We start from the raw sequence: 22222 nt of genomic DNA on the forward strand, positions 1-22222 counted from the left end.
TCAGCAGTCAGCATTCCATATGCCTGACCCAAAATGGTAACACTCAGCTGGACAACCCTTCTCATAGCCCAAAATGGCATTTGGCTGTTTTCCGAAAAGCGAATCTATTCTCAGAGGAGGAATTTTTGCTACCATTCAGGAGAATCGAAGAATGGGCTGTTTAAGGTCTTAAAGCAGTCGCAAAACACAGTTTCCCAGATTGTTTTGTGCAGGGCAATGCTGATGACATAAATGTACAGACTGTGAAACAGACACTCCCTGGGATATAAAATTCTGTTGGTTTTTGAAAACACAAAGCCTTGCTGTCTTCAATACCGTGATCGTTTGCCAATTGTTTCCTTGGTCATTACTGTGGTCCAGGGGCTGACTGCACATGCCCTTTTGACTCAGTGAAGGAGCTTTAAAACCAGGATCCATGACTGAGGGACTTTGTGTCAGCAAGATTTTAAGTTAACCTTTAAAGAGAGAGAATTCTTAGTCCTTTATATAGTCACTAGCATGACCTGCAGAGAGAACAGTGGAATTTTGGATCAAGGAGCATTAGTAACTCCTCTGAAAAAATGCCCTTTGCTTATGTCCTGGTTACAGAAAAGTATAAATCATAGAACCAAAGAAATAGCAACCACTGAAGATAAATGAAACTGATTCCTCATTTTCTGTTCTCTGATTTTGCAGTTTGATGAAAGTTTCTTCAGAACTTCAGGATTACCTTTTGTAGGATAACAGGTCTCCATGCCTCTTGATTATAAGATGTGACTTATTAGGGGAGGAAAGGGAATGGGGGTCTTTAGTCATTCAGCACGTGTTTATTGAGCAACTAATCTGTTCCTGGGTGGCACAAACACTTAAGCACTGGGCTACTAACTGAAGGGCTGGTGGTTTGAACTCACCTAGCGGTATCTTGGAAGAAAGGCCTGGTGCTCTGTTTCTGAAGGGTCAGAAACCCTGTGGAGCACAGTTCTGCTCTGATGCATATGGAGTCGCCGTGAGTCAGAATTGACTCAACAGCAACTGGTAGTCTGTTCAGGGAATGGAAGCCTTATTACAAGTACGTAACGGAGATGTATAATTCAACCCTGGGCGTAAGTGAGCCTGAACTGTCCAAATGAAATGTGTGGAGTTGCAGCTCTGTTTCCATTTAGATTGTCCCTATTTTTGTTGCCATCCACATTGCAACTAGGGAGCAACAGAGTTCCTTCCCTTCGTTTCTCAATCTGGTTGTGCCCGCATGAGCTTGTGCCTCTCCAGGTCGTAAGCCCACTGAAGGACATTGACCTTCTAAATAGCCACAAATGTTGTTGTGGTTGTTCAGAGCTGCGCATGTGGGCAGAGCACGTCTGCCAAATACCTGGCAGTATGTCTGCTCCAATTTCAGAGCACTGGACTAAGGAAGGAGGCAGGCTTAGTCCATATCTGGCCTTTTCTAGGTGTCACCTTAAAGTACAGAGTTTCTCTGAGCTATTAGTTTTTCCACCTAAAAATGAAGCAGTAAACCAAAAAGAAAAAAAAAAAAAAAATCCAAACCAAAAGGATTCAGTAAACCTGTCTGGTAAATTTTTCAAACAGCACTTAACTACCTCTCCCTCCTTGGAGAACTGTTAGATCCCATGATCCTTCAGTCAGTCCCCTTCAAGCTTTAAATTTTGTCTTTCTATGTCAACTTTATCTATGACAATTATAATTAAGTTAAAGCACCGAGGAGAATTGGGACGACGGCAGATACCATTTTAGTGAGTTGTAAATGACTGTCAATCTATTAGCTTTTCATGGCCTGAATTTTAAATTTTTAAATAATGTTTTAAATTCCAAATGAATCAGAATTTCTTCTTTCTTCTAAACTTGCCGATGAATGTATATCCAGTGTTAGATAAACAGAAGCCTGAACCAGAAATCACTCTCGGCAACTGAGTTTCCGTACCCTTGGAAAACCTTTTTCTGTTTTCTTATTTTTATTATTATTTAATTTGCTACATGGATTTATTTTTGTTCAGACTTTCTTTCTCAGTTAAACATATATTTTTAATTATTATTCTCCATGTATGATTGACCTTAAGGCTAAATCAGAAAACAAGATTGATCTGGGCTATGACATTAACCTTCTCCACACTCTGAAGCTGATGCCGGAAGCTGTTCTCAATGTCTTTTCCCTCTGTCATTGCATGTTCTATGTATTCCCTTCACCATTGCGTGTTCTATATATTCCCTTCATTGCATGTTCTGGAAGATGCTCACCTCTACTAACGTTTGCATATGACACTGCAAAGCTGCATGACCTTTTTCTAATATCAGCAAGGTAGCTGTTTGAATATGGGTCTGTTCTGTTATTAATAACCACTTACTAGTCAACTAACTATTACCTTTCTTATCATTGTTGGGAATGTTAAATGAAGAATAAAATGTCATTGTGAAATTTTATTTTTATGCATTTGTAGTAGAATTTATCAAAATAACATTAAGTTTGTTAGTGCTAAACAAAATTGGAAATGATAGTGAAGATACAAAATCTATTTAAAGTTTAAAAACACTTGCTATTTATAAAGCATTTTTAAGAAATGTTTTGTAAAAGATTTTTAAAATATGTTGCAGTCCTCTAAGAAAAGGAAATTGATCTGTTTTTTCTATAGCTTTGTGTAATACAGAACTATAAGACTGACTGATGTAAAGATCGACAAAATTTTCGAATAACATGTTTTATGTTTTAGATAATTTAACGTTAAAAGTACAGTTTCCCAGGAAATATTATCCATAATTGAATATTTTCATAAGAAGCAGTTGAAAAATATATTTAAATTGTCTCCCCCAAAGCCTAGAATTGTGATGAAAAAAAAAAATGAAAGCAAAGACCAAAAGAATAGCAAACTGCTTCATATACATCCATAGATATTCTTAAGAGAATATCACTAACTAAAATCCCTTGGATGAGATCTAAATAACAGAGTGAGAAGAACAAAGATGGAGATCGACAGACAGCGTGAGCCACGTACCCTCCTGTTCCACAGAGGACTGGAATGCAGTGCCTTCATATTGCCTTTGTGTTTGCTTTGTGGCCAAGGCTTTCTGCCTTGGTGTTTATGACTTCTCTGTTTATTATCCATTTCTAATAAGTACTGATTTAATTTTTGTGGGCTTGTTTTTTTTTGTTTGTTTTGTTTTTAAGAAAATACAAAAGGTAAAATGTACCAGAGAGGAGCCTTCTTGTAAGTATGAAGTAAAAATACTACTTTTGTAAGAAGAGCTAATGAATATCAATCGGAAAATATCATATAGATAAATACTTAATTTTTATGAGCATTTGAATTTTGTATGTCACTGCAGTCTAATAGGATAAAAATGATAAATTATTCATGGACCCAAATAAGTGATTATGAAGATACAACATCTGGCTTTTAATAAACAGTGTAGTTTCATTTGTACAAACTACTTTTATTCGTTTTGTTTTTATACAAAGAATTTTTAAAATACTGAGAAATTCTTTGATATGTACACTTTTAAAATTGAGGCCAGGAATTTAAGGTTCAACTGTAAGAACTGAGTATTAGATACATACTAATATAATATCCACATTCATGGAATACTGTCCTGATACCAATGTGCAGGGAATATAAAACATGCATCTATTATATCTTATTACAGGGAATATATGTAGAAAGTGTAGCCCAATGAATGAATATATGTACATATGCCCACATATGCACACCAGTATTACAGAGAGGATTTGGGGCACCATTGGGGAAAAAAAGTAAAAGGACTTATTTTGAAAATTAACTGTATTTAAGCCTAAAATACACAAGTACTATGTATTACATTAAATAAACATTTTTACTTTACTGTTTTTACAGCCTTTTGATCAAGGAAGAATTCAGAAAATTTTCCATGCTATATGCAGTCGACTTCACACACTTAACAGATTCTCTTCTAAAGCTGCTAAATACTGATGAGAAATATCTAACTGATAACTCTTATAATTTTTGTTAAAACTATATGGTAGAGTGTCCTGTTTTGTTGGCTCATTTAAAGTTTCTGTTAGACATGTCGTAAAGATGGCCAGATGATACCGTTTTTAACATTGTTCATTGGATATTTGTGCTGGTATAGTCTAGATTCAATTACATATGCCCTGGTTTTATTAGCTCTTGATAGTGAATAGTAGTCAGCCCCTATTATTTTTATTCCCAAAAAAGGGGAGTTCAAAGAATGTAAATGGACTCTTCATAGTACTTGGTCCATCTAAGTAGTATATATAAAATGTATAAGTAAGTTATTTGGAAACGTTGAAAAATGAAAATTTTTATCTTACAATTATTTCTATTTTATACCTAAACACATTGGTTCACTTTTTCAGATTGATATTGTAATTGAGGAGCCCTGGTGGCATAACAGTTAAGCTCTGGGCTGCTAACTGAAAGGTCAGAGGTTCAAACCTACCAGCGGGTCTGTGGGAGAAAAGACCTGGTGATTAGCTCCCGTACATCCTAGAAAACCCTATGGGGCAGTTCTACTCTGTCACATGGGGTCGCTGTGAGTTGAAAGTCGACTTGACAGCGTCTAACCACAATAATGTACGTAATTTTAAAATTCAGATTGTTTTGAAATCCTGAAAAGGAATTTAAACCTCGGAAATGAGACAGTCCTCGTTAGACAGCCATCTTAGTCTCCTAAAACCAGTCACCACCTTAACATTTATCTGTGCAAGACAGACAACTAAAAATAATTGTCACCATGTAAATATAATTAGCAGATATAAGACCTGAAATAACAGTACAAACTTCGGCTAAGTAAATATTAACAGACTGATAATGTTAGAAACCACATAATCCTCTGGGATCCATGTTCATATGTTTGTGTGTGTGTGTTTAATTCAGAAAGGAGTAGGAGAGTATCTGTCTCTTGTGTCTGCTTCTACTCTCTAACTGGGGTCACTTTAACCCACAGGCTGGTCACCCTCCCTAACCCCTTTGCTAATGAGTGGTGGTCCTGCCCCCCTGGCTGGCAGGCCCACCCTTCTTCAGCAAGCTGCTGCCCAGGGAAATGTCACTTTATTATCAATGCTGCTTAATGAAGAAGGACTGGACATTAATTACTCCTGTGAAGATGGCCTTTCTGCCTTGTATTCTGCTGCTAAGAATGGACATACAGGTAAAGATGATGACATCTTATCTCATACTCAACTTGCCAAAGGATGGAGAGTCAAAAGTAATTGTAATCATTGTTACGAGCAAAAGGTTCATTTTGGTTTCAAGTTTTCTGCTACAGGTAGTGGAGGATAATCTGTTTGCATGAGCTTTAATGTTTTTGTAAACATGACAAAAATCCAAACTGTACAGTCCTTAATAATGTAAACATTATTGTGGCTAGTAAAAAGTATCTTTGTTGTATGCACAGTGAAATGTATTGTGCATGTAGATATTGTGGTTCTAGAACTGGAAAGCACATTTGAAAATAAAGCGCTCCATCCGTGACCAATTTGGTAAGAACAAAATAGCCCTAATTTGTGGGTTAGAAATACCTGATATGTGATAAAGTCAAGCATCATGATTTTAGCACATGTTGCAATCGGGTAAAATTTTAGTAGTTAGGAAAGGTCACAAGTCTGAAATTGTTTTGTCATTGGCACAATTTATAGTTACTTGGATTTTTTAAGAGAACTGAGAAGTTGCGTACGTGACTTATTGATGAAGTCTGGGAATTATTCTTGTTCCTTAAAATGCAAATTATGTAGTCAAATATATGGAAAAAGACATGATTTGACTACAAATGCAGAGTCGAAAAGTATTACATATGCAAGCTATATGATTGTAAATTAATTCAATTATGTGCTTCCTTAAAAGTTTTCAGAGCTTCACTGTGTTAGAGTGGACTGAATGGAAGATTCTAAAGCTAGGAAGATAGCGCATTATTTTAAAGTACTTTGGAATTCTCCTTTACTTCCAAAGTGCTGTAGGCATATTCTTTAATGTAGAGAAATTAAGTCCGGTAAATAGCATGTGAAACATGGAATCTGGATGCTATTTATGCCTGAGTTAGGGAATTTTCTCTAAGCTTTCTTTTATCCTTATCCATAGAGTTAAGTATAAGATAATCATCACACAAAGCATTTTGAAGATTAAAATTAAATATGAAGTTAGACTTTAACTATTTCAATAAAAAGAATGTTATTTCAGTTTGGCGAATGGATTTGGTTCTCTATCCAAATACATTATATTCTGGGAGAGGCTGGTGGAAAAGTCTGGCAAGGCATTTTCTGAAGCCTGACATTCCTTTCACTCCAAACACACACACACAAAATCGTGTCTTGGTGAGTCTGGGGTATTACAATCATCAGGAAAAGAGGCTGACCTAGGTAGAATTATCTGTGCAGTCTTACATCCTCAGAATTGTCAGATGAGCTGTGCAGGGGAGAGTTCCTGTGGGTTCAGAATCTGTCCACAGCTTGTATAGAATTTGGCTTGTGCTAACTGTAAGTGGGGAATTAAAATGGCTTTCCATTAAAATCCGTAGACTGTGTGAGATTGCTGCTGAATGCAGAAGCCCAAGTCAATGCTGCTGATAAAAATGGCTTCACACCCTTGTGTGCTGCAGCTGCTCAGGGACATGACAAGTAAGTGATGCCGTTTATTCTTTTTTTTTCTATGAAAAGAACCTCTTTTTATACTTTGCACACATATTTTGGTTCTGGCTGACTATGGAAACTAGTGCTTAAAATCCACTGGCAAATAAATTTACTCAACACATTTGAAGACTTAAAATCAAGGTAGGAACCCAGACTTGCTCTTCTTAATGATAAATGCTTGGATAGAGGGAAGTGAAGAAGAGAAATAGGCTGTGTGCAAACCTCAAGGGAATGAACTCTCTTCTGAGGAAGATAATCTATTTCTAGTACATCATCATAGAATGATGGAAGGGAATGTTAAGGAGTTTGTCGTTCACTATTTTCCACTACTGCAATGCCCCCCAAAATTATGTGTGTGTATACATTGTAATGGCATTAAAAATAAAACAGAATTACATTATTTGTAATAAGTCTTAACTACCTAGAGGCAATTTATTCAGTGTTACCTCCCAATTACACATTTTTTTTTTTAACCATTTAAAATAATGGAGCAGGAGCTTTATATACTAAAAGCACAAAACCGAAAAGAGTCTGTTCATTAAAATGCACATAACTTTAGCAGTTATTTCTTCAGTAGCTTACTAAGTCGGTTGAATATGGGTATGATTTTTCTGAAATTAAGAGCTACATTTTGATAATAAAATATAGCTATGTCGCTTCCTTTTTTTTTTTCCACTTGGCTGTTGAGTCAGTTCCGACTCATGACAACCCCACATGTGTCAGAGTAGAACTGCACTCCACAGGGTTTTCAGTGACTGATTTTTCAGAAGTAGATCACCAGGTCTTTCTTCTGAGGCACCTCTGGGTGGACTGGAACATCCAGCCTTTCAGTTAGCAGCTGAACGCATTAACTGTATGTGTCACCCAGGAACCTCAGAGGCATGAATAGCTTTGCAAAAATGGAGGACGTGGGAGAACCAGGGATTGATTAATTCAAATGTGTATGGTACACCTCACATCTATCAACATGTAATGTATTTTATTTTTAAAATATATATAAATTAATCAAATACTGCCAAGGGAAAACATACATGTAAGTAAAATAAATGAATATGTTGTGAATTACTTTCTAATTTGCTTATTATTTAGCCCACCTTGCTAAGTTTATTCTCAACTAATTTTACAAACTTAAGCTCTTGGTGTTTACCTAGTTACTGTAAGTGCCATGAAGTCTTGAATTTGCCGCATTTCTTTCCTTCTTGATTCTCAGGCAGTGAGTTTCTGCCTAGCTCTGTCTTTTGCCTTGCAAACCAGCCCCCTCACCCCTCACCCCCCGCCCCAGGAGACGGGACACCCTCTGCTGTCTTTCTCTACAAGGCAGCTCTTTTCTCTGCCACTCACTGCCTTGTATAGTGGAGCACAGGGTGCCCTGCTATTTATAATTATTTTCTCAAGTAAAATCTCAGAATAACTCAGCAGCCTGACTTTTTAAAACGGTTCAAACTATTCTGAACCACAAATAATATATATGTCAAGCACAGTTAAACCATTCATTCCAGTAAGTCAAACAGATATTCCAAGGACTCCAGTTTTGCAGGTTGGTTACAGAGAAATGTCATAAACTAGGGTTTAGCACTTGATCAAAGCTGCTATTTTAAATTTTCATGGGAGTAATTAAATTTTACAATTGAAATAGATTTCCTGTCCTTGTTAAATACCAAAACCAGTACCAGTTGCCATCAAGTCGACTCCAATTCGTGTGATCCCCTCCTGTTAAAATAATAGAATCATAATAAGAACCCGAGCCCTGGTGGCACAGTGGTTAAGAGCTCGGCTGCTAACCAAAAGGTCAGTTGTTCAAATCCACCAGCCGCTCCTTGGAAACCCCATGGGACAGTTCTACTCTGTCCTGTAAGGTCACTGTGAGCTGGAATCGACTCAATGGTAACTGTTTTTTTTTGGTTATATAAGATCCACAATAATTGAGACATATATGTATGTATACACACACACAGACACTGCATACGTGTAAAAATGCAGAATTACTTTTGCATTTTTCTGTATTTAATATCTTGAGCTGGTGGTGCTTCAAAGGTCAAACTCCGTTTTTATGTAATTAATTGTAATCTTGTGTTTAGGTGTGTAGAATTATTAATTGCATATCATGCTGACATTAATCATGCTGCTGATGGAGGACAGACACCGCTATACCTGGCCTGTAAAAATGGAAATAAAGAATGTATTAAACTCTTGTTGGAAGCTGGGACTGACCGAAGTATAAAAACCAGAGTGAGTACCAGTTTTATGGTTTTTTTGTATCCATGCAATTTACAGTGTGTCTGCAAAACTCTAAAACTAGGAAAATAAAATGGGTTAAAACAGAGGTTGCTTTGTTTTGCTTTGCTTTTTGGATGTTGGATTTGGAAAGTGCCTGACTTCTGGTTTTGTCTCTTCTCTGCTAATTAAGGCCTGTCCATTAGGCTAACCGGCCCTGTAACCTCTGAGCCTCAGATTATTCACCTGTAATAATCTATTTACCATTTATCCTATTTTCAGAATTAGGAAAGATGATATAGGTATAAGTTTTTATTCACTCAGCATGATTTACTGAGCCCCAGCTATTCTGGGGAGCAGAGACACAACAGTAGACAAAACAGCCCCTGCCCTCACGGATCTTACATCCTAGCAGGGAGCGGGGGAGTCTACAGCAAACAAATAAGCAAGAATTAAATAGTAATTCGGATCTTTAAAAAATAATATGGAGAAAATAGAGAAGGGGATGGGAGCTGTCACCTGGAGTGGGGTGGGGCTGTTATTTGAGGAATTAGAAGAGTCTTCAGTGAAAGTGTGACATTTGAGGCGAGACCTGAAGGAATGAGGGTGTGAGCCATGAAGAGACACGGGGAGGAGTGTTCCAGGCACGAGGAACCCAGGTGACACACTTGAAGACTGAGAAGTCAGCATGCATCTTGTCTGACCAGGCCCCAGGGGTTCAGGAGGAGTTCAAGAACTTCCACCATGATCAACTCTTTGCTGTGTTCAGTCATTATTTGTGTTATAGCAGATGCCCAGATTCTTAAAAACATAATAATCACCTGTTCACCCACGCTGCAACATACTTCTGATGAAAGACAAGTGTAGACATTGTTTTAATTTCCAAAGGTCACCTGTACCTTGGCCCTCTTCTGTTAATAATTTACTACACTGCATCCCTTTCACAGAAACATCCTTAAATTTTCTTGCTAAGATAAAAAGGTACATTATCTGTTTTATGGGTCATTCTTACATCCTGACTTTCTTAAGTAAATTTCCAAAAAAACAACCAGCAATTCATGGTATACCCAGGGATATAATAACCAAGGCACACATGTTTTCCAATTTGGTCCCACTGCTAGAACTTTAAAAAAAAAACAAAAACTCCTTTTTTGTTTTTATCTGAGAGAATAGTTTTACATTTCTTCATAGTATTTTATATATTTTATCCAGGAAATCTATGCTGTTGAAAACATTGATTATAAAATTCTACCTTACAGATGAAAAATAAATGAACTTTACATCACCAAGCTGAATGAAAAATAAGTAGTACAACATACAAATTTAAGTCACATCCACTAAGTTAGAGAACACAGAAACCCATGCTTTCTAGCAAGCGTTGATGAGCTGAACAAAAGCTTTAGAGGTACAGAGGTTCAAGAGTATAGTGATTAACAGTGAAATTGGTAGAGGACATTAAGGAGATAATCATTTCTTGTGCCTTTTAATAAAAGGGTATCAGGGGAGAAGAGAATATTGGGTTTTTTTTTTCAGGAACACCTGCATGGCCTTTGTAAGGCAATTTAGGGGAAGATGAGAGAACTTCTCTCTCCTCTGGTGCCTAGAGAAGGCTGGTGCCCAAAAAAGGCATCTACAGCCCAATGAAGAACAAACCATGAAACCGCTTTACCTGACTAGTGCACAAGGAACATACTCGGTATTCCCATTACTGCCCAGCACAGCTTTAGCTAATGATCAAATGATTCAGTCTAAATTCAGATTATTACCATTTATGTCTTTCTCTCTGTCTTCTACCCCATTATATATGTGTGTGTGTGTGTGTGAGTATATATTATATTTGATAATATGTATATATAAAGTTTGTGGTAGCTTGCTGAAATATATTTAGTATAGCAATATGAAATATTACATGAAAAAATACACCAGAGGGAAGATAAAAGTAGAAAGACAAAATAAAGCCAAAATACAAATCATCAAAATAAGGCTCAGATCTTTTACGAAAACGAAGAAAACGAATGAAGTTGGGTGCCTGAAAAGAGGGCAGACTCATCTCTGTATAAAAGTGAGAAACTGTAGACAGGACCAAGATTTTCCCTGGAACAGTGGTTCTCAAACTTTAGTAGGTCAGAATCACCTGGAAGGCTTGTTAAAACAGATTGCCAGGCCCCACCCCCAGAGCTTCTGATTGAGTAGATATGTCTGGGGTGGGACTCAATTTGCATTTCTAATGAATTCCCAAGTCAGGCTGATGCTGCTGGTCTGAAGACAACGCTGAGAACTGCTCTAGAAAATGGTTGTGATTCTACTCTAGCAACCAGCTGAATGAGTGAAGAGACTCCAAAGAAATATAGGGAATGAGCCCAGTAATTTTAGCTGGAGCATTTTCTATGTTTGTGTTTATCAGTATCCCATTGCAACCACAGAATGCTTAATAGAGACCTGTAGAAACTAATGAAATTATTTGGCATTGTTTTTCCTGCATGTCCCCCTTTTTCTTATTATATAGAAACTTTCCTATTGGAATGGTTGGCCTAAAATTTTAAGATCAGTAATGTTGGGACAATGCCTTATAAGTAAAACTGACTTATAACAGCATTCTTTTAGTACATGAGTAATTACGTCATACATGGATGTATACTTTTAAAAATCTTTTCTTTTTTAAATAATATTTTATTGTGTTTTAGATGAAAGTTTGCACAGCAAGTTAGGTTCCCATTTAACAGTGTTTATACAGGTTGTTCCCTGACATTGGTTACATTTTTTATAATGTATCAGCATTCTCATTATTTCCATTCTGTTTGTTCTGTTTCCATTAATCTAGCTTCCTTGCCCCTCCTTACCGTCTCGTCTTTGTTTTAGGGTAAATGTTGACCACTTGGTCTCATATAGTTCATTATTTAAGAGAGCACAGTACTCACGAGTGATTTTGTTTATTTTATAAGCCAATCTATTGTTTGGAGGAAAGGTCATCTCTGGGAGTGGCTTCAGTTCCAAGTTCAAGGGATATCTTAGGGCAATAGTCTCAGGGGTTCTTCTAGTCTTTTTCTGTCCAGGACGTCTGGCCTTATGTAGGAATTTGAGCTTTGTTCTATGTTTTTCTCCCATTCTATCGGGACCTTTTATTGTATCCCGGCTCAGAACGGTGGATAGTGGTAGGTAGGCACCATCTAGTTCTTCTGGTCTCAGGCTAAATGAGGCCATGGTTTGTGTAGGTTGTTAGTCCTGTGGACTAGTTCCTTCTTTGAGTCTTTGGTTTCCTTCATTCTCTTTTGTTCCCGATAAGTAGAGACCAATAGTTGTATCTCAGATGGCCACTCGAAAGCTTTTAAGACCCCAGACGCTACTCACTAAACTAGAATGTAGAACATTATCTTTATGATCTATATTATGCCAATTGACCGAGTTGTTGCATGAGACTGGTCCTAAGCTTTTCAGCCCAGTAAACCAATCCCTCGAGGTGTTTGGATATGTCGAGGAAGTCTGTGTAACTATGCTCTCTATGTGCTTTATTATATATATGAGTATATATGCAGCTCACGCAAACTTGTATATACATATGCCTACAGATACACCTATACATGCACACACATGTACTCACATATGCTTTCCTATACACACATGTACATACATATCTACCATGTAACCACACACATATTTTTTGGTTATTATTACTGTTGCTGCAAAATTTTATGTTATAGCATTTGCTGAAATTGTCCTTTATTCTTGCATACTTCTTGTTGTCTTCATTTACCTTGGTCAAGTTGTGCAGACTTCATCCATATTGAGTTTCCCATCACCAAAGATAATAAGTGGCTAGTATCTAGAAAGTGATTCCCTCTCCCTTCCCTCCCATCCCTGGTAACCATCAAAGAACATTGCTTTCTGTATATATACCTACTCTTGACTTTTTATAAAAGTGAGACCATATAGTATTTGTCCTTTTGTGATTGACTTAATGTCCTCCAGATTCATCCATGTTATGTTTTGCGGACTTCATCAGTATTCTTTATAGTTGCACAGTATTCCATTGTATGTATTTACCGTAATTCATTTATCCATTCATCCGTCGATGGACACTTAGGTTGTTTCCATCTTTTTGCTATTGTGAATAATGCTGCAGTGAACATAAGTGTGCGTATGTCTATTCATGTTAAAAAATCTCTTTATGCTAAAGTTTATTCTCTTCCTTAGTATTAAATTAAGGTTTTAGTTCACCATATACAATGTTCAGTTAAGGTCTTGGGCAGTGCCACCTCACTTCAAATGGTTAACTTTTAGGCAGAAATGGTCACAGAATAGCAAACTTAAGTTATAGAAATGGAAATATAGTAATTGACAGAGGTCAAGAAACTTCACTTAGCTCATGGGCTGTATTTAGGATTGGAATGCCTGCTTCTCCCAGCTCAGTGATCCCTGCCCAAGAATAGTTAGAGGTGAACTTTAAACAATTCTGTTCTCAACCTTAGTGTTATAATCGACCCTTCCCCCTGGTCACTTTGTTTTCAGGATGGCTGGACACCAGTTCACGCAGCTGTGGACACTGGTAATGTGGATAGCCTCAAGCTCCTTATGTACCACAGAGCACCAGCTTGTGGAGACCAGTTGAACGAGGAGGAGCCCGATTCTGGCATCTTTGACTTGGATGGAGGAGGAGAACGTCCTGAAGGCACAGTCAAGCCCGTTGTGCCTGCAGACCTCATTAACCATGCCGACAGAGAAGGCTGGACTGCTGCCCACATTGCTGCTTCAAAAGGTTTTAAGGTGTGTTTGCTAGCAGCTGCCTCATCCTACCATTGTAATTTGACAAGTGGCAAAGTTGTCTGCTGTTGCTTAAGTGTATTTAAATTGAATAATTTGAAACTGAGTGATACCATGGCAGGAGATTATTAGCTGCCAGAGTGAATTGACTTTTTTCCCTATCCAGAAAATACTTACGGTCAAGGGAAGAGGAGACTTTTCATAAACCTCATTTTATTTGGAGTTTGTCAGTAAAAAATATGAGGGTAATTTCAAAAATTTTATCCTACCTACAATTAGCAGAAGAAGATTGGTATTGATTTCATCCATTGGGTAGTTTGCTTCAGTACACCACTGGTTAGAGGCAGGGCCAGGATCCACACCTGAGCTATGGAGTTCATGCTCTTCCCCATTCCCTGAGCTGCCTGACTTATGTCCTACCTGTGCTCTCTTTTTGATATATAAAAGGGAGCACTAGCTTTCACTCATCAGTTATTCTTGTTAGGTGCCGTCGAGTTGGTTCCAACTGATAGCAACCCTATGAACAACAGAACTCATCAGTTAGAGTAAAAAAATTCCAATTCCTAAAGAAATAGCATGATATAGTATGTCATTCACTCAAACTTCTTTTTTTGTTTAGATCATTTTAGCAGTAATAATGGGTTAGCAATAATAAGCTATTGGGAAGCTCCTGGGTGCAAGGCAATGTCCCTGGTGGTGCAAACGGTTTGCACTTGACTGCTAATTGAAAAGTTGGCAGATCGAATCCACCCAGTGGCACTGTGGAAGAAAGTCCTGGTGATCTACTTCCCAAAAACCAGCCATTGAAAACCATGTGGAGTACACTTCTACTCTGAAACACGTGGGGTCGCCATGAATCAGAACCGACGCAGTGGGTGTGAGTAGGGGTGCAAGGCACTGTGTATGCTAACATTTACAGGTATTGTATCTGCCGTTAGGTAGCTTCTAGTCCAGTGGCAGGGATGAGAAGTAGAAGACAAGTGTAGGTTAAGAGAAGCACAAAAAACCACCACAAGAATAACAGACATGTGCTCGATACAGTCTAAAAATGCTGTGTTGTTGTTAGTTGCCATCGAGTTGGTTCAGACTCATAGTGACACTATATGACAGAGTAGAACTGCCCTATAGGATTTCCAGGAAGCGGCTGGTGGATTCAAACTGCAAACTTTTTGGTTAGCAGCCATAGCTCTTAACCACTGCACCACCAGGACTCCATAAAAATGCTATGGTTGTGTATTAAATAGAACACATGTATTTCAGAGGGCAGAGTTGCAGGGATGTGAAGGCCAGGAATGGCTCATTTGGAGGAGATGGAAATTATTTGGGGATTTGCAGGGTGGTGTAAATTTCCCACTCCTCACTGGAGAAAGAGCAGTTCAGGTGAAAGAAGCAGCAGGAACAGGGGTGTGGAAGCAGGGAGGTGGAGAACAGCTGCATTTGAATTAGTGAGGAGTGTTGAGAAGTAAGGCCAGACTGGGGGTTTAGCGGGAGAGCCCGGAACATGGGACCTTCCATGCCAAATTAAGGAATTAATCCAGCAGGCAAATAAAGCCCTTGAAATAAAGCCATTGCACAAAGGAGCTAAATAATTGGTTCTATAGTTTAAAATAATGAATTTAGCAGTAATATTTAGAAGATTTGAGGTTATAAAAATATTGGTGGTAGAAGAGATAGACTAGGTGAAAGATAACAGCGGTGAAAGTAATGAGAGCTGTTATGGACTAGAAATGTCTAAGAATTGAACTGATTACATATGGAAATAAAGGAGCTGAGTAGAAAGATAGTAATGTTTTCAGGAGGAGCAAGGAAGCAGCACCATTGTGAACAGGAAGATAGAATGGGATTTTAGACGTACTGAGTTTAAGTGGTATGGTTTGTTCATCCAGATGGAAATAGCTGGGAAGAGTTGGAAATGTTTTTTTGGAGCTCCTGATTGGGTAATTTCCTGTTGTTGTGACCAATAGCAGAAGCTGTTCGTTTTGGACTTAGATTTTAAAAACTAAAAGTGAGAAAAGGAATGATTCAGTTCAATGTAGATGTTTGTTAGCAGTAGGATTTGTCCATTTTACCCTTAAACAAAAAAAGTCTGGCATCTTAGCATATAACATACTGATTTAAATGGAATGCAATTGCATTTGACATGAATGTTTTGAGAAGACAAAGATGGGAAATGTGAGAAGTTTAAATCTGAACATGCAGTTAATGTAGGACAGTGAATCTCACTTGGTGGTAGAGAGGTGCATAGAAGGGGTAGATTGCAACCTACCTCCACCCCCTACCAGAAGATCTCTGAGTGTAATGTGAGATGTTACTGATAGGAGTGGATTGTGCCTGCCCTTGGCTTGGAGGCAAAAAACAAAAACAAAACCCCTGAGCTTTACTGGTCTAGGATGTTGGACCACTGAACTTCTAGTTAAGGCGAAAGTGAAGCCCACTCCCCAGGGCTGCGTCTCTCTGCAATGTAAAGTAATTGTGTTGTGACTCAGCTCCTTAATTATGAACTCCTTATGCATCCTGGGATGTTTTATGATCAAGGATGGTGTCATCATCAATGCTTAGGCCCTTGGCACCCCATGGATGCTCGGTCATTGTTGAGTGAAGGGAAATAAATAGACCTCATTCTCATAGAATATGACTCTCCCATATTCTCTTACTTTAAGAGGAATAAGGTGAATTTTGGACAAGAATGGAGAGATTTTAAAAAGTGTGCATGACTGACAACATTCTTACACAGCTGAGCTATTAAAATAATAGATATTTTAGTCCTAGAGTGGATATTTAATCTTCCAGTCTAATCTAATCATTTTATGGTTAGGGCATTTGGCCCTAGAGGTTTAAATCACTAACCTAGATAGAGGTTGGGAATGAAGCCCAGATTGCCTGAATCTCTCTCTCTTGGCACTGTACCATGCTGTCTGCCTTCCTGCTCAAAGGTATTGGAAAATATTTTTTCATCATTTGCTTTTAATGTTTATATTCTGGCTGAGCTAGTTCTAAAGAAAGACAATTAGGCCAGTTTTCTGAAAAAATAAATTATGAATCTGACTTAACCGTTGTTTTGGTAAAAAGATTATACACTGACCACAAGTAGGAACTTTAAAAGCTACTTTTTTTTTCTGTTGACAGCATGTATGTATGCAATTTTCATGAGGTGGTAGCATCATCGATACTCAAGAGGAAGAAGACTTCAGTTTCTGCATTGTTTTTGATAGAGAATGGTGGAATTTCAGAGCTTGAGGGGACATTATAGCTCATCCAGTCCAACCTTGTGTTGGAGATGAAGCAACTCAGTCTCAGAAAATGGTGTAACTCATTTCCCAAGGTCGAGTCATAGAAGATCAGATTCCCAAATCAGTGCTTTTTCCATTTTAGTCTTCGGTCTTTTTCCCAGTGGTTAAGAAATTTATACAAATCAGCTTCTAGGATTTGGTTCTAGGAGTACTACTCTCTAAAGCTGGCCTCTGACTACTGCAGAGAGATTGTTGAACTAATCATTGAAGATAAATCTTCGTTTTAGTCACGTGACGTGAACAGAAAGGATTTCTTAGTGAAACTCTCTGTGCTGTCATGACACTTGACACATCAAGTTCCTGCAACAGAAACAAATTAGGGAGATTGGATTTTGAGCATCTCTGTTGTCCAAGCTCTCATACCCAGGGATTTTTTTATTTAATGGACCACTTGTGTTTTTTTGACTACAGAAGTAGATTGTAATTCTAGATTATATATTGCCAAAGAAAGTAGCTTCCTACCACGCATGCTGTTGCTCAGTCTCTCTGGGTTGTTTAACATGTTGACTGTTTAATACAAACCTTCCCTGGGCTTCCAGAACACTGACACTTCCTCACTTCCCCTCCTGCTTTGCTGAACGGGCGTTCTCTTCTTCTTCTACTTCTCTTTTTTTTTTTTTAACTATTTTTTCTCTTTTGCTTTTTAACTCTAAGTAACTCCCAACCTTCATTCTTAGCCCTCTGCTCCTATTTAAGAGTTTATTCAGTCTTTTCCCTTTTAGCAGTGACTTCTATGATAATTAGTCCCAAACCCGTATCTCCAACCATGACTTCTTCCCTGTGTTCCAGACATTTATTTCCAGCATTCTAGATGTCACTGTCCCTTGGTCAGGCAGTGGCCCTCTTGTCAACACCTATAGGTCATCCCTGTATTATGTTAAAATGCTCAGCTGCTAACTGGAAGGTCGGCTGTTCAAACCCACCAGCCTCTTCACAGGAGAAAGATATGGCAGTCTGCTTTCATAAAGATTTACAGCCTTGGAAACCCTATGGGGAAGTTCTACTCTGTCCTATAGGGTTGCTATGAGTTAGAATCGACTCTACAGCAACAGGTTGTGGTCTGCTGTAGAGTGTTGTTAGACTCTGCCACGTGAGAATTTGTTGTTTCTTCTCATGCTGTATAGATTTTACCCCAGTCTTGCCAGGCAGTCTGAGTGAAGTTTCTCTCTCTCTCATACACAAGACCCACATGGAACCCTGAGAATTGGGTTCCCCCTTCCTAGTTCATGCTGCAAAGAGATCAAGATGATAGGAGGTACTGAAATTTCCCTTGTCATGCAGAGTTAGGTCACTGTCGAGAAGAGAAGGTCAGATAAGATGCCTGCAAAGTTGAACCAAGTCTTTGGGACTGGATGTTAATCATGATTGATAAAAACCTGTTTTATTGATTTTGGTTATCTGTGATTGTCTTCTTTTTTTTCCTTAATTTTTAGTGAAATTATTATTGAAAAAGCCAAGCTGACTTGGCTGTGCTATGGTAAACAGAGGGAAGGATAATTTTATCCTCAAGCCAGAATGTCAGTGCAGAGTATTACATCCCTGCTTAATTTGGGCAGCAGTGATTGACAGAACCCTGGAGGGAACATAAACTTAGCCAACCAGAGCCCACCCTGCACTCAGACATGGATCTTCTAGTGGTTTGTTGCCAACACCTTTCAGGTATCTTGAGTTTTGACCCTCTTCTCCTCTCACTCTCTACTCTCTCCCTTGAGTGATCTTACTGATTCCAAGAATGTAATCTGTAGTGATTCCCAAATCTTATCTCTAGCCCTGCCTAATCTCTTCCTGAGTTACTCCAGGAAGATTCTACCTAGGATGTCCTTGATAATTAGGGGGAACAAACTTTTCAGTTTGCCCAGTAAACTCAGTTTATTCCTGTTATCCCAGTGCAGTTATTAACAGCATCTCCTTTTACTCTTAAACCTGTCCCAGTTTCAAGAATAAAATTATATGGTAACCTGTTGATGACCATATTCATTTTTGCTTCCATAAGAGAGTTCCACATGGATGTATCCTTGGGCTCCCACATTAATGCTCCTTAACCAGTCAGCTGCATCTCCTCTTTTTCCTCTCTTAATCCAGTAACATCACCTGCATTCATGTTTACTTGCTCCCTCTCCCTAACTTAATGCATTTAAGTGATCAGTACAACTCTAGATTTTATTCCTTTCATAAAGGATTTTTGACTGTGTTGCCTCTTCATAGTCTCATGGGCACTGCCCATAGGAAGCCCTCATTATCTGCTACCTGGCTTCGTGCAGGGCCGTGCTCCTGGTCTCCTTGTCTCTAGTCCCTCCACTTCCACGAGAGTGGGCTTTCTAACAGGCGAATGTTGTTATGCCATTTACCTGTTGAACATCTTTCCAAGGGTCTGTCCACTCCGGCGTAAGCACCTGGCTCTTAGCGTGACAGCCATGTCCCTTCCTGATCTGGTCTCTGTCTGTCTCCACAGGCACACTTCTGTCTCTTTCCCTAGCACATCCATGCTCTAACCATGCACTCCTGACTGACTGCTGTGCAAACATCCTGTATCTTCTTTTCCTGTCTTTGCACCTGTTGTGCCCATTACCTCAAATGGCCTCTTCTCTGTCTTGACCCTTCTCTGCCTGGAAAACATCTCGGTTTAAGTGTTGGCCTCCAGGAGTTAGATGTTCCCAGGGCACCTCTCCATACTTCCCTTAGAAAACTTGTGCTTTATTGTAAATGTTTGCATGTCTCTGTCCCTTTCTCCCCCTTAAAAAAAAACTCTTTCATCTTTGTGTATGCCATGCCCTATGGAGTCTCTGACCCAAGAGGACTAAATGTTTGTTAAATCAATGAGTGAATGGACGATGACATTTCTCTCTCTCTTAGCTGGTCTCCTTCCCATCACCCTCTTCCTCTCCAGTGTTTCTTCCTTATGCACCATTTGGTTTAGAACAGAGTTGACCAAGGTACCCTGCTACTCATACACAGCCTCCATGCCTACGGAAAAGCATCAAAGCTCCTTAGCACTTAGCCCTTCACAGCTGACTCCAGCTGACTTCATCTTTGGCCACTCACACTTAATTCCACCTCATTGCTTATGCCATTATTTCCCATCGTAATGGCTTCCATTCTCCCAACCTTCCACTTTGTACCCCCACTCCCCACACCCCCAACCCTTTTTGCAAAAACATCAAGGACACCCACATCCCACCTACTTTCACTTTCTCTCTCTGCCCAATTCTAAACTTGGCTCGCTGTCCTGACTTTATCTCTAGCCTTTTGGAATTGGGGTTTCTACTTAGTCTCTCTGGCGTTGATACCTTGCTTCTCAGCTGTTCGTAAAGGTCCCTGGCAGAGAGATTTCTCATTATCCCTCAACATCTGTTCTTTCTCTCTAATACTGGATCCTTCACTTTTCAACTGGGCCCATGCCCACACCAAATTAAGACTATATTTTCCAGCCTCCAATTGCAGGTAAGTGTGCCCATGTACCTAAGTCCTGGCCAATGGGATGTGGGTGGAAGTGAAAGCTGTATTTTAAGCTATTGCTTTATTTATTTGAGTCTTTGTTATCAAAGGTATACCTGTATCCTAATTAGTATAAGCATATTGGCTGGATTCATTAATTCATCTGGATCGCTTGCTCCACATCATTTGGGTAGCATACCCTGCCCAGTTTAGACCCTCTGGGAATCTATTTCCCAGAGCAGTGACTGGCATCATAGCATTTGTCCTCTTCATGCAGTCTCACATCTCAAGGAGAGAGCTTGGATACTTTTCTCCACCTTCCCTCTAACTTGCCCTCCTTTTCCTTCTCCGCTGCCATCCCTCTTCCTCGTCCCTCAGGAGGGGAATTTTTGCTCATCACTTCAGCACCCTTTCCTATGTGTATTTTCCCCGTGTCTCTTTACTACACTTTGGGTTCCTCCCTGAGAAATGGAATAAAAAAAGACCATTAAAGTCAAGTAGATTCTGACTCAGAGCAACCTTATAGGACAGAGTAGAACTGTCCTGTAGGGTTTCCAAGGCTGTAATCTTTATGGAAGCAGACTGCCACATCTTTCTCCCATGGAGCAGCTGGTGAGTTCGAACCACCAACCTTTCAGTTAGCAGGTGAGCACTTAATGACTGTGCCACCAGCGCTCCTTTGAGAAATGGAACTGTTACTTTAATCATCATCACAACCCTGAGCACAGTGTCTGGCACAGAGGTGCTTAGCACCAGTTTTGTAAAATGATTGTGAGAATTAAATGAGCATTAAATACTTGTAGAGCATTAGAACTGTGCCTGGAACTTACGACATGCTCAATAGTTGTAGCTGTTCAGTTGGGTTGAAGTTTTAATCCTGTTTGTGTTCCCCTTGAGCCCGCACAGTGCTGTAGAATTCACACTTGAAGCAGTGTGTGGATACACATTACCCTCTGGGAACTGACAACTTCCTGCTTCCTTAATTATTATTATTATTCCTTAATATTATTCCTCATAATATTACCACTGACCTACCTGAGTGTAATAAAAATTAGAAGTAACCACTTTGAAGGTGAGAAATGAAAGAATCTTAATTCAGGAGAATTGCAGACATCTGTTGTGTCTTTTATCATTTCTATTTGTAATTTGAAGTTACATCACCTAGAATTATCTTGAGAGATCAGTGGTATTTATTGAGAGGTGTAATAACTCCCCACTTAACTGAATATTTGGGTTATTTTCTAATTGATGGTGATGATGTTGATTATAATAATTACAACAGCTAATAAATACTGAGAGTTTAGTATGTGCCAAGAATAAGCTTTATGTGCATCTTTTCATTTAAGTCACATAACAACCCTATCAGGAAACTGAAGCAGAAAATGTTTGATGATTTACCAAAGGTCGCATAATAATTTGTACCAGAGGAATTAGAATTTAAGCCTGTTTGGCCGTTACCTGCTTTTGCTACAAGTACTAACCTGCCTAATAAATGTGTTGTTTTTATCTCTTGTCATTTTGGGAATTCACAAGTTTAATGCATTCTATTTAATTGCATTCTGTTTAATCCTCTTATTAGAGTTAAATTCTAAATCAACATTGTCTGAGTTTCTTATTAACTATCCTATTATTCATTACTGGTTTTGTACAAATTAGTAGTAACAACTGCTTGATAAAAACTGTTATTTATATAGTGGTTTTGTTTTCAGTTAACTCCTTAGCTTAGTGAGTTCTTACATCTAACCCCAGGCCCATGGAAGCTAGACTTTGATTACAGTTTTCAAAGGAGATTCCTCCCACCTGAGCAGGCTAACATGAAACAGATGTTCTCATTGGTTCCCTTTGTAGGCAGGCAGATTTTCTGTACCTTCCCTGACTTTAGTCAGAGATCCCCTCGTGGAGCTCCCCCATTTTG

General features: G+C 38.8%; 1 protein-coding gene across 1 annotated transcript in view; it reads left to right on the forward strand.

Annotated features, from left to right (window-relative positions):
• The window catches only part of CTTNBP2 (cortactin binding protein 2), a 152671-nt gene that overhangs the window by 79224 nt on the left and 51225 nt on the right, over positions 1 to 22222 (forward strand). The window contains exons 5-8 of the mRNA XM_004389629.2: positions 4933 to 5136; positions 6499 to 6598; positions 8689 to 8839; positions 13331 to 13585. Of these exons, the coding sequence (XP_004389686.1) occupies positions 4933 to 5136; positions 6499 to 6598; positions 8689 to 8839; positions 13331 to 13585 (710 nt within the window). The remainder of the gene's footprint in view (positions 1 to 4932; positions 5137 to 6498; positions 6599 to 8688; positions 8840 to 13330; positions 13586 to 22222) is intronic.

The sequence above is a fragment of the Trichechus manatus genome, unplaced genomic scaffold, assembly GCF_000243295.1.
Source record: "Trichechus manatus latirostris isolate Lorelei unplaced genomic scaffold, TriManLat1.0 scaffold00251, whole genome shotgun sequence".
Classification (NCBI taxonomy): domain Eukaryota; kingdom Metazoa; phylum Chordata; class Mammalia; order Sirenia; family Trichechidae; genus Trichechus; species Trichechus manatus.